At 41.2% G+C, this 26801-nt stretch overlaps 1 protein-coding gene across 6 annotated transcripts in view; it reads right to left on the bottom strand.

Moving 5' to 3' along the window:
- The window catches only part of rttn (rotatin), a 230500-nt gene that overhangs the window by 34652 nt on the left and 169047 nt on the right, over positions 1 to 26801 (bottom strand). For 3 of the 6 annotated variants that reach the window (XM_072570663.1, XM_072570668.1, XM_072570669.1), the window contains 6 exons: positions 23802 to 23893; positions 23002 to 23119; positions 10763 to 10961; positions 6291 to 6359; positions 1380 to 1470; positions 39 to 192 (listed from right to left, as the gene is read on the bottom strand). In XM_072570663.1, the coding sequence (XP_072426764.1) occupies positions 39 to 192; positions 1380 to 1470; positions 6291 to 6359; positions 10763 to 10961; positions 23002 to 23119; positions 23802 to 23893 (723 nt within the window). The remainder of the gene's footprint in view (positions 1 to 38; positions 193 to 1379; positions 1471 to 6290; positions 6360 to 10762; positions 10962 to 23001; positions 23120 to 23801; positions 23894 to 26801) is intronic. The other 3 variants (XM_072570664.1, XM_072570665.1, XM_072570667.1) reach the window with 3 other exon arrangements.

The raw sequence follows: 26801 nt of genomic DNA, 5'->3' as shown, positions 1-26801 counted from the left end.
GTGCAAAGGAAAGATGAAGAAACATAATGGTACATTACCAAAATAGTCCTTGCACTGTATACAAAGTACTGTGAATATATTTAACAACAATGGCTTCAGTAAGTCATCCTGAATTGTGTGTTCTGGACGCAAGACCAAACAGTGTTGAACCAGATTAGAAAATGCAGACAGATACTGAAGGTGGCTCAAAATCTGCAGAGAAAAACAATAATTAAAAACAACATACCACAAGATATCGATTAAACTCCACAGCAGAATTCAGTGCATACCTTCGTTCAGCAAACTGTGGCACATAGCATTCAAAATGGTCCTTTATTAGTGACTTGCAAGTAGCAGAAAATGGTGAAGTGTGAAAGACTTTTCATTAATTATTCAAGAGAAAGTGCAGAACTGTGCTGATTTGAAACATTTCCATTTTGGTCAAATTATCATAAATTAATCTTATTTTCAGGCCTGGGCAATCATTTGACTTGTTAAATAGATGAACACAGCATGTACCCTCATTGCCAAATGTGCACCTTCTATTAGGATCAAAAGGATGGACTCAAAGAGTCAAGTTGAGTGTTATAGCAGTAATTCTTTCTTTGCTTTGCTCCAGAGTTAGGACTGGTTAGGGAAAAGGAAACAGGTTTAAACAAATGCTGACAGGTGCAGTGTAAATCAAGAGGTCAGAGGCATGAGGCTAGAGGCTAGTCATATTGGGATGACATGCTTCAATTCTGGATGTAGGTTTGCTTGCTGAGCTGGAAGGTTCATTTTCAGACGTTCCGTCACCATACTAGTTAACATCTTCAGTGAGCCTCTGGACATATTAATAGAAAGCAGGAAACACCAGCATTGCTTCATCCGGAGGCTCCCTGAGGATGTTACCTAGAATGGTGATGAAACGTCTGAAAATGAACCTTCCAGCTTAGCGAGCAAACCTACATCCAGAACCTCAACCTGAGCTACAAATCTTCTCAAACTCGTTAACGTTTCGATGTTGCATTTAGTCAGTGGAATAGCGGAGAAGCTGAAATTACAGGAAAGTCAGATAATTAGAAGGAGATGGGAGTACTGCTGTCACAACAAATCTGGGATGGGCACTGTCTAGACCTGACAGAATATCTTCAGACTAGTAAACTCAAAAATTTAAATTCTGCTATGGACCTCAAGACAAATGGATAGCATTTGTTCACATCTTTAAAACTCAGAGGGCTGAAGAGCCTGTTGCCGTAATGTTGAGTAATGGTGATGCTGATTGTTAACTTTAGGTCAGTTGATGAATGCGGCTGTCTGTTACTACTGTACATATTGACAGCAGTAGAAATTTAGTTTCAGCTTCATGATCTTTATTCATATAAATAATAAGGATTTAAATTGTGGTTTATTACACTGACCTGAGCTTTGATATCTTCGTACTGGTTAAGGCAAGTCAATGGTGCTCCCAACTCCCACAGGCACCTATCCAGTAAATCAGTGTTTACCAGACTTTCAGAAAACAAAGCATGCAAAATTAAATGAAATTGTAACAGTATACTTGATGCAACTGTATTACATATATATGAATATAACATCCAATAATTCCCCAAAATCCAAAAGTACTTAAATTTCCAATAAGTCTTATGCTTCTCAACAGTTATGGTAGCTTAATTTGATTTCATTTATTATGGTCACATGTACCAAAGTACAGTGAAAAGTTTTGTTTTGTGTGCAGTACAGGTATACCATACCATACAAATGACATAAGGATAATGTTACAGCTGCTGAGAAGGTGCAGAAAGAGTGAGGTCAATATTAGATTTGAAATTTGAGAAGTGCATTCAGAAGTCTAATAACAGCAGGGATAAAGCTGTTCTTGAATCTGTTGGCCCACGTAAGCTTTTGTATCTTCTGCCTGACGAGAGAGGTTGGAGACACTAACTGGGATGGGAGGGGCTTTTGATTATGTTGGTTACCTTTCTGGAGTTAATGGATAGAATTAAATTAAAATACATGTGGCGTTAACGTTAAATGTGTATCTCACCAAGGCATTTGTCAAAACAAAAGCTGTTAAATGCTTTTAGGTACAGGACATATATTGTGTTAACTGCTTGATTAACTGAAGAGTCATACCAGATTTTGAAACATCAACTTTGTTTCTCTTTCGACAGATGCTGCAAGACCTGCTGAGTTTCTCCAGCATTTTCTAGTTTCTTTCACTCCCTTTACAACTAACACATGGTAGCAACAGCATGCATCACATAAAACAGCATTAAATCACCAAACCTCCTTCAACAGCACATTCCAAACTCGCAACCTTTACTACATAAAGTCAAGGGTAGTAGAAGGTTGAGAATGCCACAATGTGAATCTATCCTATCAGTTCCACACAGTATCCTAAATTCAAACTAAATTGCTGTTCCTTGAGTCACTGGGTCAAAATCTGAGAATGCTGTTCCTAACAGGTGAGTCTACCTACACCAAATGGACTGCATTGGTTCGAAAAGGTAATTCAGCCACCACTTATTACAGATGGACAACGAATACTAACTTTGCATGTAATGTGTGCAACCTATGAACAAATAAAAGGAAATATGCCAACATGAAATAAATAAAATTTAAGGGAAATAGAAATGTTTTCATTTTAGGTGTTTGCTTGTAACCATAAGATATAAAACTATCATAGAAAAGAGCAGAATTAGACCATGTGACCCATCGAATCTGCTCCACCGATCGATCATAGCTGATACGTTTCTCAATCCCTTCTCCCGTCTTCTCTCCCTATCCTTGAATCCCTAACTTATCGAGAACTTATTGCTCTCTTAAATATACTAAATTATTTAGGTCCACAGCCTTCTACAGCAGTGAATTGCACAGACTAACCAGCTTCTGGCTGAAGAAACTCCTCCTTATCTCAGTTCTAAAGGGTTGTTCTTTCAAACTGAAGCTGTGCTCTAGAGTCCTAGTCTCTCCTACTAGTGGAAAAATCTTCTCCATGTTCACTCTATCGAGCTGTCTCAGTATACTGTAAATCTCAAATGAGATCCCCTCTCATCCTTTTAAACTCCATCAAGTATATACCCAGAGTCCTCAACTGTTCCTCACATCGTCAGAAATCACAAGCTTTCAGAGCACTGCTCCTTCGTCAGGTGAAGTCTCTACATGACAAGCCCTTCATTCCTGGGATCAATCTTGTAAACCTCCTCTGGATGCCCTCCAAGGCCAGCACATCCTTCTTTAGATACAGTGCCCCAAACTGCTCATAATATTCCAAACACATTCTGACCAGAGCCTCAGCAGTATACCTGTGCTCTTGTATTCTTGTCCTCCTGAAATGAATGCTAACATTGCATTTACCTTTTAAACTGCCAACTGAACCTGCACGTTAACCTTAAGAACGAGGTCTCCCAAGTCCCCTAGTGTTTCAGATTTCTGAAGCTTTTCTTTGTTTAGAAAATAGTCTATGCGTCTATTCTTGCTACCAAAGTGCATAACCTCTCACTTTCCCACACTATATTCCATCTGCCACTTGTTTGCCCACTCTCCTCATCCTGTTCAAATGCTTCTGCATCTTCCCCACCTCCTCAATATTACCTGTCCTTCCACCTATCTCTATGTCATTTGCAAATGTGGCAACAATGCCCTTTGTTACTTCTTCGAGATGGTTAATGTATAATATGAATAGTTGTGATTCCAACTCTGACCCCTGTTGAACTCCACTAAGCAGCAGCTGCCATCCTGAAAGAAGACAGTTTTATCCCTATTCTTTGCCTTCTGCCAGTCAGCCAATCCCCTAGCTATGCCACTACTTTGTCCCTCACACCAAGGGCTCTTATCTTATTTAGCAGTTTCTTGTGCAGCACCTTGTCAAACGCCTTCTGGAAATCATAATATATCACGTCCACTGGCTCTCCAAAATAGAAGGATATTCATTTTTCTTTCCCCAACCTTGTTCCCCACCAACTCTATTTCTCTCTCTCTGTTTAATCCCTTATCATATATTTGACTAACCAACTTTAGCTCTGATCTTATTTTCAACTCCTATAAGTTTCACCTTTCTCTTGGGAGCTTTTTAATTCTGTCTAACCTTGCATTTCCTTTTTGCCCATTCTCTCCACTAAAAAAAAGTTTTTTAGCATGTTGTGTCACATGGCCCAAAACCTCTTAAAAACATTCACCACCATATTTCATGTTTCCTGTCTTCAATCTAGTGCTTACAATATTCATAAAGTTGGAAATATGTGATCTCCATAACTGTTATTTCCTCCAGTTGTTTGTCGTACATTCTACTCATAGAATCCCTACAGTCCAGAAATAATGCACTCGGCCCATCCAGCCTGCACCGGCCCTCCGAAGAACAACCCAGCCAGTGACCCTTTCTCCATATTTGCCAAGGCTAATCCACCGAGCCTGCACATCCCGAGATAGTACAGGGCAATTAAGCATGGCCAATCTACCTAATCTCCCTGGACCAGAGGAAGAAACTGGCACATCTGGCTGAAACCCACAAAGGCACACGGAGAAAGTGCAAACTCCACACAGACAAATATGACATGCAGTTTGGCAGGAAGAATACAGGAGTGGAATATTATTTAAATGTAAAAAGACTGCAGAAAGCTAAGGAACAGAGGGATTTGGGAATCCTCATACATGAAACACAAAAAGCTAGGATTCCAGTTAAGTGGGTGATAGGGAAATCAAATTGACTGGCCTTTACTTCAACGGGAATGAAGTATAAAAGTTGTGGATTTTGCTGCAACTAAGCAAGGCACATGTCAGACCACAGCTGGAATATTGTGAACAATTGTGGGCCCTTTATCTTAGCAAATGTATATCTGGCATTGGAGGCGGTCCAGAGAAGGTTCACTAGGCTGATACCAAATAAAGAGAAAATGAAGGCTGCAGATGCTGGAGATCACAGTCGAAAAGTCAGGAACGTGATGAAGGAATTATGCCTGAAATGTAGACTCTCCTGCTCCTCAGATGATGTCTGACCTGCTGCATTTTTCCAGTGTCATATTTTTTAATACTGATACCAGGTATGGAGAGATTATCTTATGAGGAGAGGCTGTGTAGGTAGGTCCTGCATTCATGGGAACTTAAAAGAATGAAAGGAAGACTTATTGAAACATTGAAGTTTCTTGGGAGACTTGATGGTGCAGATTGAGAGTGGGAAGAGGTAGATGGAAACCAAACACTAGACCAAGCACATGGAGGGAGGGGGTAGATGGGGGGTGCAGAAGGGGGTGACCAGACGGCATAATCTCAGAATAAGGGATCACACAGCTAAGTCAGCAATGAGGAATAATTTCTTCTCTCAGAAGGTAGTGAATCTATGGAATTCTTAAATGCAGAGAGCTGACGAGGTTGGGTTGTTAAGTATATTAAAGGCTGACAAAGATAGATTTTTAATCAGTAAGGGAATCAATGATTTATGGAAAAAAGATAGGAAAGTGGAGTTGAGGATTATGGGATCGAATCAATGATTTCACTGGTGGAGGAGTCTTAATAGATAGCTGGAGACCAGGAATTAGACAAAGGATTTATGTGGACAGAGCATTTTAAAATTACTTCATGACATCCTTGTATGGGAACGTACTCATAAGTATGGGGGTTGTAAATCAGATGTTCTTGTACACTCCCTAGGACTCAAGGGACCTCCCTGTACACTTAGGTGAATAAAGAGTCGATAAAAGAAATGTATTCGTTAGTTGTTGGTTGCTCTGAAGGCTGGTGCTATGCAAATCAGAATGTGGTGGATTCTGGAAACAATGGAAGGAACAAGTTGAATTGTCAGACATTAAAAGATAGATTATTTTGCAGGCTATCGATTGACTGTCAGAAGGGTCATGATTTCAACCTTCTAAAGTAGTCTGTTTACCTCAGTAACACACTGTCTTAAGTCAAGAAAATGCTTTGTACAGATTGAAGCAAAGTGGATTGGCCTTTCCAAGGCAATTTAACATAACAAAGGTCTTATTTCAAACTTTTCACAATCCCGATTCCAGCGATAACAGCCAAGCAGTTAGTAATTATTTTCTTACATACCCAGCCAGAATATTTTTGGATGAATCATAATCAAAATGACAAGTTCTGAAAAATACAGTTCCCATGTGAAGTTGGCTGAAACTTGCTGATCTAATCTTCTGTCTAAGGAAGGTGAATTCACGATAGATTTAGTTATACTGAGCTCTGAAAAAGAGTTATAGTGGACTCGAAACATGAATTCTGTTTCTCTCTTCACAGATATTACCAATATGCGGAGTTCCTCTAGCGTACACTATTTTCATGTCAGATCTCCGGCATCACATTACTTGGTTTTAACATACCTAGCTCGGCTTCTCTGCCTAGAATTCAAAGTCTGGAGAATTGTCAGTAAGGTCATTGGTGGGCTGCATCTTAACACAGAATAGGAGTTAAAAGAACATACTGATATTTATTGTGTGTAGCATTCATAATAACTATTTACAGTTTTGTGAAAACACTGGAGGCAAACCAAGCATTATTTCTTCTGTTTGTAGAACCTGGGCATTATTACTCTGTTGCATCATTTGTTTATTTACAATAATGTGAAATAGCTGGTTTCCTGTGTTAGATCTGGCGCAATAAAAACAAAAAAAAAAGGTTGCAAATGATCTGAAACTGACAGAGACTATGGAGTGAAAAGCAAGTTAATATTTCAATTCAATGAATTTATGACTACCCCCCAATTTTCCCCTTTCTGATCTTCAATTTTTTTTTATCTGAAAGGTTACCAACCTGTAAATTTAGTTTATTTTCTCTCTTCAAAACGCTGCAGATTTACTGAGTATTTCCAAGATTTTGCATTTTGATTTCAGATCTTCAGCATCTATTTTTATGTTAATTCGGAGTATCATTAGGTGTGTCAAACTTTTCTGTTTTTGAGCATTTTTAAGCAAAAAAACAGGTGAAGAACAATTTTGAAGGAGATGGAGATGAGCTAATGAAACATTCCAAAGGTGTGATAAACAACTGTAACATATAAATGTATATATGCAGATATGTTTGATAAATGTACGTTTTAATAAACTAACAACACGGGCTTTGTTTCATCTGATTCTTTATACAAATACAAGAAAAATGATAAAATGTTTGTTTTTCAACTGGTCAATGTAACGAAAAGCTCAGCTTTGTTTTAAAGTAATCTTCATAGAGAATTTCGAAGAGAAACTTAAATATTATAATTCAGCTTTACTGCAAACCTGCCAAAACTTTGCAATGCTTGCAATCTGGAAAAGTTTCTCCTTTGTCTAATGTCAAATTATTAAAAGACTCGAGAAAGTGCTTTGATACCTTCACTAATCAGCTAGATGCTCATAGTTACAGCAAGATGATGGGGGAAATGTAGAAAGCATTTCACTCACAATGTCAGGAATTAGAGAAATTTGGTAGTATATATGAGAATGAATAGTAGAATGTATATCCTTCAAAAATAGAAAAAAATTGAATAATTAAATGCAGCAGTGTATTACGGGAGACAATTTTCATACCAAAAACTACATAGTGGATGCTATTTCAAAATGTAAAGGTTTATGAACTATATATCATATACTGTCTATATTAATGGCTTGGAGGAATGAGCAGAGTGTAATGCAACTACATATGTTGACAATATAAAATAGGTGGGAGGACATGTTTTAATGAGGACAGAAGTATCTTCAAGGAGATATAGATACATTGTGAGTGGATAGTGACCAGACAAAAACTTGGCAGGTGAATCTTAAAGTAGGAAAGTGAGAGGTCATGCATTTTGTTATGAAGAATCAAACGACAGGTTATTAGTTAAGTAGAAAGAGACTCTTAAAATAGTGAAGGACAGAGGCATCTGGGTATTCTACTGCATAAAGCACAAAAAGTTAGTATACAGGTGTAGCAAGTAATTGAGCAAGCAAACTGAATTTTAGCCTTTACTGCTTAAGTCAAAAACAGTAAAGTCTTGTTACAATTGAACAGGGTGTTGGTGAGGCTGCAGCTGGAGTACTGTGTATGGTTTTTGTCCCTGTATTTCAGAAAGGAGCTAATGGCATTGGTGACATCTCAAAAGAGGTTCACTGGGCTGATTCCTGGAATACTGGAATATCAAGAAAGGCTCAATAGATTAGCCTTTATTCATTAAAATTTAGAGAAATTAGGGATAACCTTGTCGAAACATATAGAGGGCGCTTGACAATGGAGATGCTGAGAGTATGTTTCCACTAGTGGTGGAATCTTGAACTAATGGACATAGTTACTGAAAAAAAGGGACACTCAATTAAAACTGTGATGTGAAGGAATTTCATTTCGGAGAGCAGTGAATGTCTAGGATTCTCTATCCCAGAGAATTTGTAGGCTAGATCAATCCAAGTATTTAAAGAAAAGATAGATCTTTGAAACTGGGAATTTCAGTGCCAAGAGCAACTGTCATAAAAGAGAATTTGAAGCCTGGGTAGATCCACCATGATCTAACGGAAAGGTGGGGCAGGCTTAGGAGGCTGAGTGGTCTATTCTGACTCTACATACTATGTTTTTACGTCAAACACTTACAACGATTTAGAACTTTCCTTGGCATGGGCCAATAGCCAATCTTTCACCTTACCTCAATCCCAGTCCATGGTCATTAAGTAACTGAATAGTGGCACTATTTCAATAATTTAGTGGATTTCTGGGATCTCAGTCAAGAATAATGAATGAGGCTTGCCTAAGACACCACACAACAATCACAGAACTGAAACACTTAAGGCCCAGACTGTTCTCACAGAATGACCTCCAACACTTCCACAATGGTTGTTTAGACAAGCTCAAGAGGTTTTAAGCAGGGGTTTTGTAATGTAGTAGCCCCAGCTCTAGGTCAAAGGCCCATATTCAAATTCCATCTGTTCCTGGGGTGTGTCATTATATTCCTGAACAGGTTATTTCAAAATATCAAATGGGTTTTAAGTTATAAGTGCTTTATGGCTTCAGGTATTAAAACAGTTGGTTGGTTTTAAAATAAAGTGAACAGTTATGAATTAATCACTCATTTTAAAGTTTTTTTTTCACATATCTAACAGTCATCACAGGCTTTATGGTTTCTATATAGTGGGTGAATCAACATTGAAGTAGTCATGATTTGGAGATGCTGGTGATGGACTAAAAATCACACACCAAGTTATAGTCCAACATGTTTAATTGGTGATCATTACAACCACCTGATGAAAGAGCGGTGCTCCAAAAGCTAGTGCTTCCAATTAAATCCGTTGGACTATAACTTGCTGTTGTGTGATTTTTAACATTGATGACCAACAAGGCATGAGGATGGGTAGGGCATGGCAAGTGAGAGAGTGGGTAAGGACGTATGCAAAGTATGGGTGGCAATGTCTTATAAACAAGGTAAAAACAATGACTGCAGATGCTGGAAACCAGATTCTGGATTAGTGGTGCTGGAAGAGCACAGCAGTTCAGGCAGCATCCAAGTAGCTTCGAAATCGACGTTTCGGGCAAAAGCCCTTCATCAGGAATATAAACAGCCCACCTGTGATAAAACTTTTCCAGGGTTGGCTGGCTGAACTTCAGCTGATACTTGCCTCTGGCAATGAAGACTGTGGCTTTCGAACTAATATTTACTGAGGCAGGAATACAAAGCTGGTTATCTTCCAATCTCTAATCACAAAGAGAAAAGTCTTGCCCATACTTTCTTTCTCTCACTCTCTCCATTGATGTTATCAGAATATTTATATCATTTCTTATTTAATGCCATTAGAATTTATCTGCCAAGCAATGAAGCCTCCCTTGCAAGACTGTTGTTGATTTCCCATCACGAGTCAAAATTGAGCTGCATTAACTTTTATTAGATGGATTCTTGGTTATTCTGTAAGAGCTTTTGGTCTTACAAATGGCTAACCAACATAATGGCTTTGAATTTGGTGCCAAAATAATGGTGGCTTTCATGATGTTTGAGGTTTAGAACACAAATATTGTCCAACAACTTGTCCCAAAGAAGAGATGCACTTGGAATGCGAATCAGCACAAGTTGCCAGACAATTTACACCACTTTGCCGTTAGCCTTGCAAAAACACCAGCTCACTTTTGCTGCAACATTTTGAAACACATGTGCTCCTGAATAGCATCAAGATCTTTTTAAATAACAAGGTGTTTAATAATGAGATTTATTTTTTTTAGATTACATTACAGTGTGGAAACAGGCCCTTCGGCCCAACAAGTCCACACCGACCCGCAGAAGTGCAACTCACCCATACCCCTACATTTACCCCTTACCTAACACTATGGGCAATTTAGCACGGCCAATTCACCTGACCTGCACATCTTTGGACTGTGGGAGGAAACCGGAGCACCCGGAGGAAACCCACGCCGACACAGGGAGAACGTGCAAACTCCACACAGTCAGTCGCCTGAGGCGGGAATAGAACCCAGTGCTTCGAAAGCTAGTAACTAGCTGGTACAATGAAATTCCAGAATTTATTATTCTCTTTCTGAATTGGAGAGTTTGCTTGACAATGCAGGAACATAAATGGCATTCATCCACAGATTCAATCAATAAGCACAATATACCAATATACCTGGACCCAATATACCGACCACTGCAACGGACAGCTGGAACTGACAACCGGAAGCGGCAGATTCAAACCACTACAAATGCCGTAGGAAAGATCACAGAAGAGCTTCACAGGAGGCTCCCAAGCACTGAGGATGTCACCTAGACAGGGGATGAAACGTCTGCAACACAAATTCCCAGCTCGGCGAACAGAACCACAACCACCCGTGCTACAAATCTTCTCACAAACTTTGAATTGTTACTACCTACCCATGGAAAGCTGCAAGGAGCTGGTTTTGCTTGACACCATTTAATGTATCTTCTGGAATAGTTGCCAGTAGGTTAGCAAGCAAGCCACATAGAGCAGATGAGAAATGAAGGGTAATGACTGCACACTGCTCAAATGGAGGATCAGAAACATGAGAATTCCCACTGTGTGGTGACTGGGTAGTTTCTGAGTCACTCTGTCCTAAGTTGGAAATAAAAATATGGAAATTATTAAAAAGAGTAGAGAAAGCAATAAACAACAAACAATACCTCACTTGCTTGAAACATAATGACTGAAGCATGGAAAAATTATCAATACACTTACATAACATCACTTTAAATTTATTTTGGAGTTGCTAATAGAGATGAGAGATCTGACAGCCTAATTCTAGTTGTATCGCTTTCAAGGACTACAGGACAACAGTGCATTATATCTCAATAAAGGTATCACTTTAGTCAACTGGACAAACTAAGTTGTTTTTAGCTTCTTGAAATGTTAACTTTTCTATTAATGAATTAGTGATAAACACAACTGAACTTCCAACTATTCTTCACATTTGATAAGCTTTGTGTTTTTGTTTAAAACCACAGAAGCAGATCAATATCATAGAACTTTAGCAGAATTATAACCTGACAAACTATTGGTTCACCATTAAAATTAGGGAAAAAACTTCATTCCACTGCCTGCTTCTGAATGGGGTGCAATAATTTCAAATCATATTTTTGCAGGCAATAAGACATTTACTGGGAATTGGCAAGTTTCTGTCTTAAATTGCAGATTCTAATTCCAACATTATGACCAAAACTTGATTATAATTCTTCCTGAGGCCTAGGTAAGAAAGGTTTCTCTTGCAGGTCAAACGGTGCACAGACGAACCTGGTCACAAAACTAATTCCATTTTTGTTTATCAGTACTGGCAGACACCTGGGGAGGGCGGGACAGCAGGGCAGAGAGGTAGAGTGGTGACACAAAAGGACAGTCGGGGGTTGGGGGGCAGGGGGGAGGAGTGAAGGCAGACCACTGCTCCCATCCAATTCACAGCCTCTGTTCCCTTCCCCACTCTTCAAAGATCCACTTCCCACTTTACACATCCTAACATTGTCCATGTATCAGAAATAATCACGTCAAGTCTTGGGCCACATTCACTTACATTAGTTGGTTATTGTGCCTATTTTATTGCCATCATTTTTCATACAGGCAAGGAACCCATTTAGACATGTGTGTACCAGTTCTAGTAGATTTGCATGAGCAGATTTTGAAGCAGCGCGTAATGCATATATGTGGGGCATTAACAGACACAGCTTTTTTGTTTTTGGCTTCCACATCAGACAGGAGGAGCTGTGTTCCCCCATGCCCCATAAAGAATTGTGGGCCCTTCTTGCCTCATAATTCTCTCCCCTTAATGTGGTGTGCTACCAATCCCTGTACTTCTCCACACATTTAATTCAAAGAACCATTCCTCTGGGGTCTTTGGTTGTGGCCTCTTGCTATCTAAAATCCCATTCCAAATTCTCAGCAAACCAAGTATAACCTGCCCAATTCACACACAACACCAATAGTCAACATGTAGAATTAAAATTTCTCAAGCCTCACAGGGAACTGGAGCAGGGGAACATTGGAATTGAGGTCACTTAGACTCTCACCTGTACCACTATGGCTGTCAGATTAAACCTTATGCTTTTTAAAAATGTTGTTTTCCTCCATCTTCGGCTCACTTTTCTCTGCCTTTCTTTATAATTTACAGACAGATTACTAATTTGAACTCAATTCTCAGGAGACTGACACCTGCTGAGATTTGAATTACACAATTTTAAAGTTGCGTTGACACTTCGTTGTTTTATGCCAACTCTAATGTCTGTGAGGACATTTGCCAAGTTATCATCAATATGCTTTTGGAACACATATGAGACATTATATCCCTTGCATTTTTTCTCTGGAGGGCATAAGCTTGGCCAGTATTGAAGATGGTAAATGATTGGGGAATGTGAGGGAGAAATGGAAGGAAAGCAGGAGGGAAAGAGTATTGGATAAACTGTTAGGATTAAAGGCCCATAAATCTCCAAGGCCCTAAAATCATCAATTGAGCGGGAGGTTGAGTGGTCTTTCGTAGATATTTCAGCACAACGTATAGCTTGTCAAAACTGGATTATCATTTAATATGGGTCTTTTGAGAGCCATTACAAATGCCCTTAGACATTGCAGTGATCAGGGTACACAGCTGAAAGATTTGAACTTGGAGAAAGAGGGAAAGTGGCCTGTTTGAGATTTAAGCAAAATAGGTGTGAAAGATGTGACAAGAGATGGACCAGGCTTGGGCTGTAATATATGATGAGATAGGTGTTAAGAATGCAAAGCTAAGAAACAGCAGGTCTCAGCAAAGGACAATAGACAGACAATTGGAGCAAGGCTAACTTGTGGGAGCAAATGGAACTAGACTTCAAATAGTTTGCCACAAATCAGAAGAGATCAAGTTGTTTTAAATCCTATTGATAAAACAGGAAAGGTGGCCAGCCATGCAGCTAACAAGGGAAATTATGGATAATAGGTATTTTTAAACATCCTGTTCAGATATGTTTGATAAACCTCTGAAGCAGGTGGGACTTGAACTTTGGCATTCTAGCCTCACAAATAGGGACAATATCACTGTTTTTCAAGAGTACTACATCAGGGACAGTACTAGAGCCAAGGATGGAGCATACGAATTGGCCAAAAAATGCAGTAGACCTGTCGATTGGAAGCAGTTTAGATTTCAGCAAAGAGGACACAGCGGCTGTTTAAGACAGAGAAAATAGAGTGAATATAAGCTAGAGGAGATTGTTCAAACTGATGCAAACTCTTCTACAGGTGGAAAGAAAATGAGTAGTGAAGACAAATTAAGTGCCTCATAGTCAGAAACAAGGTAGGTTATAATGGGGACAAAGATGACAGATGAATTCAATACATATTTTGGTTCTGCTATCACAACGGAGGAAGAAATAACAAACCAAAAATGTTGGGGCATGTAGGGTCTAGTGAGGGAAGAATGGGAGGAAAGCAGGAGGGAAAGAGTATTAGGTAAACTGTTAGGATTAAATGCCAATAAATCCCCAAGGCCCTAAAATCTACATCCCTGAGTACTTCAGGAAATGGTTCCTGAAATATTGGATACATTGGTGGTCATCATTCAAGATTCCATAGACCCTGATGTTTTCCTATGGGTTCCGGAACAGTTAATGTGACCCCCACTATTTAAAAAAAAGTAGGAAAAAAAAAACAAGAAATTATTGATTAATTTGCCTGACATTGATAGTGGGGGAAATAATAGAGCACATGATGAAAGATTTAGTAACACAGCACTTTGAAACTGATTGGATGGGATCACAGAATTGCACAGAAGCAACAGGATTTACAAAAGGGAAGTCATGCTCAAAATGGAAGTTTTCAAAGATGTAATATTTAGAGCTGATAAGGGGGCACCAGTAGATGTGGTTGACTTGAAGTTTGAGAAAACTTTTGATCGTACAGATTAGCATGTAAAATTGAAGTGCATGGGATTGGGGTAGTGTACTAACATGGATAAAGAACTGAGGTAAAAACAATGACTGCAGATGCTGGAAAGCAAATACTGGATTAGTGGTGCTGGAAGAGCACAGCAGTTCAAGCAGCATCCAACGAGCAGCGAAATCGACGTTTCGGGCAAAAGCCCATCATCAGGAATAAAGGCAGTGAGCCTGAAGCGTGGAGAGATAAGCTAGAGGAGGGTGGGGGTGGGGAGAGAGTAGCATAGAGTACAATGGGTGAGTGGGGGAGGGGATGAAGGTGATAGGTCAAGGAGGACAGGGTGGAGTGGATAGGTGAAAGAGGAGATAGGCAGGTCGGACAAGTCCGGACAAGTCAAGGAGACAGTGCTGAGCTGGAAGTTTGAAACTAGGATGAGGTGGGGGAAGGGGAAATGAGGAAACTGTTGAAGTCCACATTGATGCCCTGGGGTTGAAGTGTTCCGAGGCGGAAGATGAGGCATTCTTCCTCCAGGCGTCTGGTGGTGAGGGAGCGGCGGTGAAAGAGGCCCAGGAACTCCATGTCCTCGGCAGAGTGGGAGGGGGAGTTGAAATGTTGGGCCACGGGGCGGTGTGGTTGATTGGTGCGGGTGTCTCGGAGATGTTCCCTAAAGCGCTCTGCTAGGAGGCGCCCAGTCTCCCCAATGTAGAGGAGACCACATCAGGAGCAACGGATACAATAAATGATATTAGTGGATGTGCAGGTAAACCTTTGATGGATGTGGAAGGCTCCTTTAGGGCCTTGGATAGAGGTGAGGGAGGAAGTGTGGGCACAGGTTTTACAGTTCCTGCGGTGGCAGGGGAAAGTGCCAGAATGGAGTGGGTGGGTCGTAGGGGGGTGTGGACCTGACCAGGTAGTCACGGAGGGAACGGTCTTTGCGGAAGGCGGAAAGGAGTGGGGAGGGAAATATATCCCTGGTGGTGGGGTCTTTTTGGAGGTGGCGGAAATGTCGGCGGATGATTTGGTTTATGCGAAGGATTGTAGGGTGGAAGGTGAGCACCAGGGGCGTTCTGTCCTTGTTATGGTTGGAGGGGTGGGGTTTGAGGGCAGAGGTGCAGGATGTGGATGAGATGCGTTGGAGGGCATCTTGAACCACGTGGGAAGGGAAATTGCGGTCTCTAAAGAAGGAGGCCATCTGGTGTGTTCTATGGTGGAACTGGTCCTCCTGGGAGCAGATACGGCGGAGGCGGAGAAATTGGGAATATGGGATGGCATTTTTGCAAGAGATAGGGTGGGAAGAGGTGTAATCCAGGTAGCTGTGGGAGTCGGTGGGTTTGTAAAAAATGTCAGTGTCAAGTCGGTCGTCACTAATGGAGATGGAGAGGTCCAGGAAGGGGAGCAAGATGTCAGAGATGGTCCAGGTAAATTTAAGGTCAGGGTGGAATGTGTTGGTGAAGTTGATGAATTGCTCAACCTCCTCGCGGGAGCACGAGGTGACGCCAATGCAGTCATCAATGTAGCGGAGGAAGAGATGGGGAGTGGTGCCGGTGTAATTACGGAAGATCAACTGTTCTACATAGCCAACAAAGAGACCGGCATAGCTGGGGCCCATACGTGTGCCCATGGCTACGCCTTTGGTCTGGAGGAAGTGGGAGGATTCAAGGGGGAAACTGTTAAGGGGGAGGACCAGTTCGGCCAAACGAATGAGAGTATCAGTGGAAGGGTACTGTTGGGGACGTCTGGAGACCTCCCACTCACTGAGGACAAACGATCAGTCCTCAGCAAAGGACTCACCTTCATCCCCCTCCGTCCACGCATCAATGAATTTAATACACACCGTGACATCGAACAATTCTTCCGTCGCCTCCGCCTCTGAGCTTACTTTCACAATCAGGACTCCCGCCCACCTTCCGAGGACCCCTTCGCCCACCTCCAACACACTGCATCCAACTGGACACCCTGCGCTGGCCAATTACCTGCTCTCGACCTCTTCATTTCCAACTGCCGCCGGGACATTAACCGCCTCAAGCTGTCGACCCCCCTCCCTCACTCCAACCTCTCACCCTCACAACGCGCAGCCCTCCAATCTCTCTGCTCTAATCCCAACCTCACCATTAAGCCAGCGGATAAAGGAGGCGCAGTGGTAGTCTGGCGCACTGACCTCTACACCGCTGAAGCCAAACGCCAACTCGAGGACACCTCTTCCTACTGCCCCTTCGACCATGACCCCACCCCCCAACACCAAACCATCATCTCCCAGACCATACAGAATCTCATCACCTCAGGAGATCTCCCACCCACAGCTTCCAACCTCATAGTCCGGGAACCCCGCACTGCCCAGTTCTACCTCCTTCCCAAGATCCACAAGCCTGACCACACTGGCCGACCCATTGTCTCAGCATGCTCCTGCCCCACTGAACTCATCTCTACCTACCTTGACACTGTCCTACCCCCCTAGTCCAGAAACTCCCCACATACGTTCGAGACACCACCCACGCCCTCCACCTCCTCCAAGACTTCCGTTTCCCCGGCCACAATGCCTCATCTTCACCATGGATATCCAATCCCTCTACACCTCCATCCGCCATGACCAGGGCCTCCAAGCCCTCCGTCTTTTCCTCTACAGACGTCCCCAACAGTACCCTTCCACTGACACTCTCATTCGTTTGGCCGAACTGGTCCTCACCCTTAACAATTTCCCCTTTGAATCCTCCCACTTCCTCCAGACCAAAGGCGTAGCCATGGGCACACGTATGGGCCCCAGCTATGCCGGTCTCTTTGTTGGCTATATAGAACAGTTGATCTTCCGTAATTACACCGGCACCACTCCCCACCTCTTCCTCCGCTACATTGATGACTGCATTGGCGCCACCTCGTGCTCCCGCGAGGAGGTTGAGCAATTCATCAACTTCACCAACACATTCCACCCTGTCCTTAAATTTACCTGAACCATCTCTGACATCTTGCTCCCCTTCCTGGACCTCTCCATCTCCATTAGTGACGACCGACTTGACACTGACATTTTTTACAAACCCACCGACTCCCACAGCTACCTGGATTACACCTCTTCCCACCCTATCTCTTGCAAAAATGCCATCCCATTTTCCCAATTTCTCCGCCTCCGCCGTATCTGCTCCCAGGAGGACCAGTTCCACCACAGAACACACCAGATGGCCTCCTTCTTTAGAGACCGCAATTTCCCTTCCCACGTGGTTAAAGATGCCCTCCAACGCATCTCATCCACATCCTGCACCTCTGCCCTCAAACCCCACCCCTCCAACCATAACAAGGACAGAACGCCCCTGGTGCTCACCTTCCATCCTACAATCCTTCGCATAAACCAAATCATCCACCGATATTTCCACCACCTCCAAAAAGACCCCACAACCAGGGATATATTTCCCTCCCCACCCCTTTCCGCCTTCCACAAAATCAGTTCCCTCCGCGACTACCTGGTCAGGTCCACACCCCCCTACAACCCACCCTCCCATTCTGGCACTTTCCCCTGCCACCGCAGGAACTGTAAAACCTGTGCCCACACCTCCTCCCTCACCTCGATCCAAGGCCCTAAAGGAGCCTTCCACATCCATCAAAGGTTTACCTGCACATCCACTAATATCATTTATTGTATCCGTTGCTCCTGATGTGGTCTCCTCTACATTGGGGAGACTGGGCGCCTCCTAGCAGAGCGCTTTAGGGAACATCTCCGAGCCACACACACCAATCAACCAATCCGCCCCGTGGCCCAACATTTCAACTCCCCCTCCCACTCTGCCGAGGACATGGAGGTCCTGGGCCTCCTTCACCGCCACTCCCTCACCACCAGACGCTTGGAGGAAGAACGCCTCATCTTCCGCCTCGGAACACTTCAACCCCAGGGTTTCAATGTGGACTTCAACAGCTTCCTCATTTCCCCTTCCCCCACCTCATCCTAGTTTCAAACTTCCAGCTCAGCACTGTCTCCTTGACTTGTCCGACCTGCCCATCTCCTTTTCCACCTATCCACTCCACCCTCTCTTCCTTGACCTATCACCTTCATCTCCTCCCCCACTCACCCATTGTACTCTATGCTACTCTCTCCCCACCCCCCACCCTCCTCTAGCTTATCTCTCCACGCTTCAGGCTCACTGCCTTTATTCCTGATGAAGGGCTTTTGCCCGAAATGTCGATTTCGCTGCTCGTTGGATGCTGCCTGAACTGCTGTGCTCTTCCAGCACCACTAATCCAGTAATGGATAAAGAACTGACAGGCAAACAGGAAACAAAAAGTAGGAATAACCAGGTCTGCTCTGAATGACAGTCAGTGACTAGTGGTGTAGCACAGTGACTAGTTCAAATTTCTTACTCCTACTCTTATTGTCTATGTTTGTATTAAAGCCTATTTGTCTCGTTGTCGCATTTTAGCCAAAAATGAGAGAAAACTTCACTTGGAATCAAGGGTGCTGATACTATAATGATGAAGTTAGAGAAAAGCAATACATTAAAGTGAGTGAATTGTTTATGGTTACATTTAAAACTTGTTTGCTGAATTATTGCATTCCTTACATCTTTATTCAGTAAAAGTATATAGTATAACAGACGAAACAGTCACAAAAACAAGCATTCTGGAGATTACACTGAAGGACTGGTTCTAGCATAATTTCCAGTCCTATGGAAATAGAATGGCTAAGGAACAGGATGCTTCAACATCAACATTAGTCAAATAGTTTCAAGTGTTGGATCTCAAATAGGCTTTAATAGAAATGTGGAAAATAAGAGTTGGAGTAAGAAATTTGATACGAGTCACTGTGGCACTCCACTAGTCACTGACTGTCATTTAAAACAGACCTGGATATTCCTACTTTCTGTTTTCTGTTTGCCTGTCAGTTGAAAGTAATCTAAAGCACTGGACATATCTTCATAAAGGCATCATATTTTTAAAATGACAGGCAAATTAATGCCCATTGAAGACTGATTTCATTAATAATATTTGCAATCTTTTTTCAATGAAATACAAAAAATTCAAATTTTCAGTTTTATTGAATGAATATTAACAGCAATACTTTAAGAGAAAATTATTGAAACCCACTTTTGTGCCTATTGATTAATTCCCACATTTGTCACCTTGCAGCTTTACTCGACATTAAACATTCTTTTGTAAAACACCAACAGTAACACAGCAAAATTTATCACAATAACTAGCCATTTAGATTAACTTTAAGGTTATGACAATATACAAATCAAATGTAATGAGAACATATCAGCTCTACAAAATTAAAATTACAATACCCAGTATGCTACTGGTGTCTTCCAACATGAAGACCTATTCATTTCCTCCGTCAATTCTTTGTTCCTCGTTACTACGTCTCCAAACTAATTTCCCAGTAGTCCAATGTCCACTCTTGGCTCTCCCTTACCTTTCACGTAAACAAAAAATCTCTAGCAATCTTCTTTCAATTATTAACTAGTTTACTTTCATATTTCATTTTCTCCTCTTTATTACTTTTTCCTGGTCCTCTGCTAGTTTTTAAAGGCCTCCCAATCCTGTGGCTTCCCGCTAACCTTCACCACATTGTATGCCTTTTGATTTTATGCTGTCACTGATGTTCCTTGTCAGCCATGGTTGCAAGTCCTTCCCCTTGCATGAATTCTTGGGATGAATTTATGCTGTGCCTCCGGAATTGCCCCCCAGAAACTCTTACCATTGTTGCTCCACCATCCTTCCTGCTGGACTTCCCTTTCAAACAATTCTGGCCAGCTCCTCCCTCATGTTGTTGTTATAGTTACCTGTACTCAACTCTAATACTGTCACATCCGATTCCAGCTTCTCCCTCTCAAACTAAAGGGCAAAATGTTTCAACTTTTGGTGACTGTTCCCAAGGGGATTCTTCACCTTAAGCTCCCTAATTACAAATCTCCGAATCCAGAATTGCTCGCTCCCTTGTGGGTTCTACCACAAGGTGTTCCACAACAAAACATCTGTAAAAATTCCACAAATTTCTTTTCTTGGGATCTGAAACCAACCTGATTTTCACAGTCCACCTGCATACTGAAGTACCCAATAATTACAGTGCCTTTCTTATATGGATAAAGAACTGTTCTATCTCATGACTTATTTTCTGTCCCACATTCTGACTACTGCAAGAAGCCTGTACATAGTTCGCATCAGGGTTTTTTTAAACCCATTCCGTTCTTCAACTTGACCCACAAAGATTCTATGCTTTCCAACCATATATTGCCTCTACTGATTTAATTTTATTCCCTCTGTCTATCTGCCTGTCTTATCGATTGTGTATCCTTGGATATTGAGCATGATTTTCCCAGTACTTCTCAGCAACTCAAGTTTTGCTTCTGAATGTCTATCAGAAGTCCACTGAAATGTAATAATTATTATTTATTCATTGGTATAAACAAGGCAAATGTAAATGGGGCAAGACAGAGTAACGTTGAGACTTGTGTGCAGGATAATACAGCACTGTTTGGCTTAATGGCCTGTTGATGAGCTGTAAATTCTCCAATTTTGGGCTATATCTGAGATGCATCTTTCAAACATAACAAATTACTCCTTAATTTCTGTCAATTTGCTCTTCCAGGCAATGAAAGAATAGTAATCTACATAACGTGACTTCAAGATTTTAAACATTTCACTTTAGCAGCAGATTTTCACCTAGATGGCAGTAATAGTTTAGTATGTTTCATACCATTTTAATGTTCTCCAGGATTTGAGTTGGTCACTTCCTGGCATTATAACTATTGGACTCTTATCTATATAGTAACACAACCAGATCATCTTCCCTGCCCTATCCTAATGGCCCTGCACGTTTCATTCCTTCAAGTATATTTCAAATTTCCTTTTGAAACCATTGATCATTTGCTTCCAACAAGCTGAGCAGCAGCAGGTTCCAAGTCATTACCAGACACAGCATAAAACAATTTTCCTCACATTTCCCATGCAATTCATGTCAAAAGCTTGAAATCTGCATCTCTCAGTGCTTGCATCATTATTTCACAGGAACAATTTGTCTTGGTCTCATCTCTAAGCCTCCAAAAAAATGTGTACACCTTGATCAAATATCCCCTCAATTTCTGCAATAAAAGTACAATGCTTCAGATGCAGAAAATCCAAAATAAAAATCCAAGTGTTGGAAATACTCAGAAGTGAGGCAGTGGAGGGAGAAACATTCTGAGTGAAAAATGACTTATTGAGAACTGAAGACTACGTTCAACATGAAATGTCAATTGTTTCTTTGTACACAAATGCCGCCAGACCTGCTACAAAACCTAGTATTTATGCTCTCCTCAATCTCCGTTGCTTCAAAGAGAACAGCCCATTTTCTCCACTCTAATTTTGTAGCAAAAATTCTTCATGGATCGAAGAAAATTAGTAATTCTCTTCTGCATCCTATCAAAGGCCTCATACTTTTTCCAAAATGGTGTGACCAGTACTGGATACAATCCTTCGGTTGTGGCCTGACCAGAGACTTAGGAAAGGTCAACATAACTTCCCTGCTTTTGTAACCAATACCCAATTTCTTGATACCCAAGATCCAATTTGCTTTGCAAAGTAATCTCTTAATATGCCCCGTTACTTTCAAAGATCTATGAGCAAAATCCATAGTGTGTCCTCTGTTTTCACTGCAGAAGAAGGATTGATCAACAGAGGACACAAAATTAAGATAATTAGCAAAAAAACCACCATGGGATGTTAGGAGATTATTTTTTTGTGCAGCGAACCATTATAATCGCAAAGATACTGCCTGAAAGAGCAGAGGAAGCTCATCGATATGGCAAGAGTCAAGGAAATCAGATAGCTCTTTCAGCAGCTGTCACAGGCACCATGATCTCTTTCTGCGCTTTACAATTCTACACTGGTATTGGATTCATACCCAAACAAATCCGGTTTGCACAACTTGCAGGTGACCTGATTTGATTATCTAATCTGAAATGTTAATTTTGTTTCTCACTCCTGACAGGTGCTTCATGGCCAGCTGAATATTGCCAGTATGCATAGTCATTGTTTCAGATTGCCAGTGTCTGCAATGTTTTGCTTCTCCTTGTCTGTCGACACCCTATTTTCAAAGATTCTAAATCTGCCTGTATTCATGGTTTTCAAGTCAGCATCAACATTTTAACTACAGAGTTTACTCAATGCTGCCCTGGTAGGTTCCAGTGGGCAACAATGGATCAGATCTTAACAGAACATTGCCACGCTAAGTTCAAGCTAAGCACATTTAAACAAAAAAAAAATAAATGTTGAGAAATAACTTAATTGAAGTTTTTCAAATGATAAAATGTTTTGACAGAGTCGACAAAAAGAATACAGAATATACGATTACGATTAAGACTAAAAGCTATCAATATAAAACAACCACAAAGAAATCAGACAGGGAAATCAGATGAAGCTTCTTAAGGCAGAGATGGGTTGAGAACGTGGAACTCACTACTATACAGGGAGCCAGATGACGCGAATGGCATGAATGCATTTACAGTAAGGCTGGATAAATTAATGAGGGAGAAAGGAGAAGAAATTATATTGATACATTCATATGTAGAACCTAAAATCTAGAATGGATCTGAAACAAACAAAACCAGAAACTGCTATACATGTCTGAAATAGTAGGTTTGGCAGCAGATATGTACAGAGAAATCAAGTTGATATTTTGAGTTCAGTGACCCTTCTTGGTTTTATTTTATTTATGCCAGCATGAATCAGCTGGGATAAATGTATTATTTCTGCACTTTATATATTCCATGTAATTCTAAGGACAAGGAGAACTTCAACTTACCTTGAGCTGTTAGCCTATTGCTTGGAGAGTCAGGAATAAGAATTGGAGACACAGCTGAATCGTGTAACTGCCTCTGGAAATCAGGTGTACTATCTGATAAAGGTGGTGACGGCAAAATCTGGGAAGTGAAATTTTGTAAGAAATTAGCAATTATTAATCAATACATGAATATTAAAAACAGACTTTTTTTCCCATTACTACTTCCTTTCAGAAAACTTTCACAAATATAGTATTTATCCTATTCTTAAAATTGTTCTGAAATAGGTTTAAAATAAAGGAACAATAAAAGAAACAAATAAACTTATAAACAACAGAAATATAACCCTTGGCGGCACGGTGACACAGTGGTTAGCACTGCTGCCTCACAGTGCGGTTCAATTCCCACCTTAGGCAACTGACTGTGTGGAGTTTCCACATTCTCCTCGTGTCTGCGTGGGTTTCCTCCGGGTGCTCCGGTTTCCTCCCACAGTCCAAAAATGTGCGGGTTAGGTGAATTGGCCATGCTAAATTGCCCCTAGTGTTAGGTGAAGGGGTAAATGTAGGGAAATGGGTCTGGGTGGGGGGTTGTGCTTCGGTGGGTCGGTGTGGACTTGTTGGCCCAAAGGGCCTGTTTCCACACTAAGTAATTTAATCATAACCCATCCTGTCCTTAGAATGCCTTGAAGTGTAGAATGTCCAAAAAGTGCTCATGGAGATTTTGCTCCTGTAAGCATAAAATACTTTGTTTGGAAAACTTTAGGACAAAACATAAAATACACAATTTGCAAAAACGTTTCTACGTTCATTGCCTTTGCACATACCAAAGTACTTGACGTTGATGGAAAACTTGATAAGTGACTGTGATTTGACAGACCAGATGATGTTCTCCAATATTCCAATGAGTCAATGTCTGCTGAAACAAAATGAAACGTTACCAAATATCAGGTCTACTTCACAGTTGTTGCAATTTGTATATGCTGATTTATGCTGGTGAATCATGTAAAAATGTAGAAGATGCAAGATATACCTGAGTAACTAACTCAGACAAATTCAGATAATACATGTACAATCTCATTTGCAACAGGACAGATTTAAAGATTATTTGGAATATTAGTCTGATACCTTTATCTTTATCTGATAGACTGGCCTTTGGAAGTATTGACTGGACTTGAACAGGACTAATGAAGATTCAAAGCACTTATGACAACAATTTAGTTGTATCATGATAAAATTAAATGCAAATTTATGATTTTGCACTTACGATTTGCACAAAGATTATATCTGTCCCCATTGAGAAGACTGGATTCTCTGAGAAATACTTCATTCATATAAAGCAGTCTCTAATTTCACTTAGACTGCTTGCTTCTGTAAGCAATTTTATTCCATTAAGTTAAACAGCCCGGACTTTTACAAAACTTGGTGCCTGACATAATCTGCATTTCAAAACAACATGGAAGATTAGAATTTTACTTATTACCCTGTGATGGTGCTGTATAATCATAATCCTATTATGGTTAAACTATTCAGTCTGCCTGCAAGAGCAATGCAGGTAGCTCCATTTTCCCACTGTTTCTCCGTAACCCGTAAATCTTCTGATAATTGTCCTATTTCCTTTGCAAAACCTGATTGTATATTCATCGACCACACACAGACAGTACATTCCTAATCAATGTGGACGGCACAGTGGCACAGCGGTGAGCACTGCTGCCTCACAGCGCCAGAGACCCAAGTTCAACTGTGTGGAGGTTGCACATTCTCCCAGTGTCTGCGTGGGTTTCCTCCCACAGCCCAAAAATGTGCAGATTAGGTGAATTGGACATGCTAAATTGCCCGTAGTGTTAGGTGAAGGGGTAAATGTAGGGGAATGGGTCTGGGTGGGTTGCTCTTCGGAGGGTCGATGTGGACTTGTTGGGCCGAAGGGCCAGTTTCCACACTGTAATCTAATCTAAAAAAATTACCGCACATTAACAGTTTTTCTTCCATATGAATCTTTTGGTTTTTGCCAATCCCTTTAAAAGGAGTACCATGCCAGAACTATTCCTGTTAATCTTCTTTGTAACGTCTTTGCGGTCTACATATCCTTCTTGAAATTAGGTCACAGTCCAGTGGAGGCCTAACCAATATTTTATAAAGGTGTCAGCATAATCTCCTTGCTTTTATATTCAATGCCTATATTGTGTAAGACTCCTGCCTACCCCTCCTACCTTTCCTGGTGTTAACCCATCCACCTGACTGTACCTGCAGCTCTTTTGCCTCACTATAACGGCCATCCATCATACCACCTAGCTCTTGTCAATTCCTCATTGCCTCGAACTGCCGCTCCAACTGATCCATACGATCTGATAGGATATTAGGCCAGACCACTCAAAACATTCTTAATTAGGTGGCCCAGACCATAACTTTGCAATTTGTTTTGGTAAGTGTACAGTGAAAATTACCCGGAGTAAGTTAGCTAGGTTGAAACACACAAAAATGTATTCACAAAATTACACAATGAAACACAAAGAACAACATAAAGAACTTGGACAGAACTTTGTCTATCCAAACTAGATTTAATTGTGTTGTTCAGAATATACACAACAGTCCCAATAAGCAAATCCCCTTAAAAAACAGAAAAATTGAAACAGATGCTTACAGATTGAAGTTAGAAGAGAAGACAGAGAGAGTTTTACAACCTGTTTCCACATACCTGAATTCCTAACTAGTTCTGAACCTAACTGCTCAGCTAAAGAGCTGACCACTCCCCTTTCATTATACAGATCACTTCTTAAACATGACCACTTTGGCCTGAAGTCTCATCTGTTTACATTTACACAAAAAGGCCACTCAATACCCTTTAGTCTCTGTACGAAGCCAGTTTAAATCAGAGCCAGAAGTGTTTTATTACCCCTCTTAAAAAAACCAAGGACACAGTTTCCTGAGAAAAGGAACGGCTTTTAGAGAAAGGAGACAACTTTGTAAGACCTCCCCCTTAAAAAAACCCATCAATACCAAAAGATGCCTTCATTTTTAAAACCCTTCAAACAAACTGGTTAGTAGTCTAAAACACACATATATACTAAACTAACAATACACATGCAAAAATGCGCAACCACATGCAAATTCAGGCCATGGCACTCCCACCATTGAATGACTCCATATCTCATTTGAGCTTCGATAACGCATCGGCAATCACATTTTCACGACCTATCACATGCACAATTGTCAAATTGAATGGCTGCAACAACAAAATTTTCCACAAATGTCAATGGGTTATGATCAGTATGCCTCAAATGAATTGCTGGTAATACAAGCATTGAAATGTTGTAATGCCAATATCAAGCTTAAAGACTCTTTCTCCACACCGCTGAATATTTCTGTTGATGAACGTACAACTTCCTGGAGAAATACCCGATGGGTCTTTCTATTCCCTCGTCATCCTTCTGTGGAAGCACCGTACTGACACACACATCACCTTGAAAGGCTTCATGTAAACCAGTGTGGCTAATACTGGGGCACTGGTTAGCACAGTGTTTAGGCTGTCAAATGCCTTTTGACAGTCCACTGAAACTTCTTACCTTTTTTTAACAATTGAGTGAGTAGAGCAGCTATACTGCTAGAGTTTGGCACAAAAATCAGTAAAATCCATTCAGTGCCAGGAACAGTAGTACTGCTTTTTTCATTGACTCTGTGGGAAGTTCCCCAAGTACTTTCATTTTTGCATTTTGTGAGGCCATTTGTCTATGTCCATTAACATGGCCTAGGAAGCTGACTCGGTTTTTGGCAAATTCACTTTCAGCTAGGTTTACCATCAAGCCTCCCATCCAAAGTCAATCTAACGG

This window comes from Chiloscyllium punctatum, chromosome 5 (genome assembly GCF_047496795.1).
Source record: "Chiloscyllium punctatum isolate Juve2018m chromosome 5, sChiPun1.3, whole genome shotgun sequence".
NCBI lineage: Eukaryota > Metazoa > Chordata > Chondrichthyes > Orectolobiformes > Hemiscylliidae > Chiloscyllium > Chiloscyllium punctatum.
This window is presented reverse-complemented; position numbering and strand designations above follow the sequence as displayed.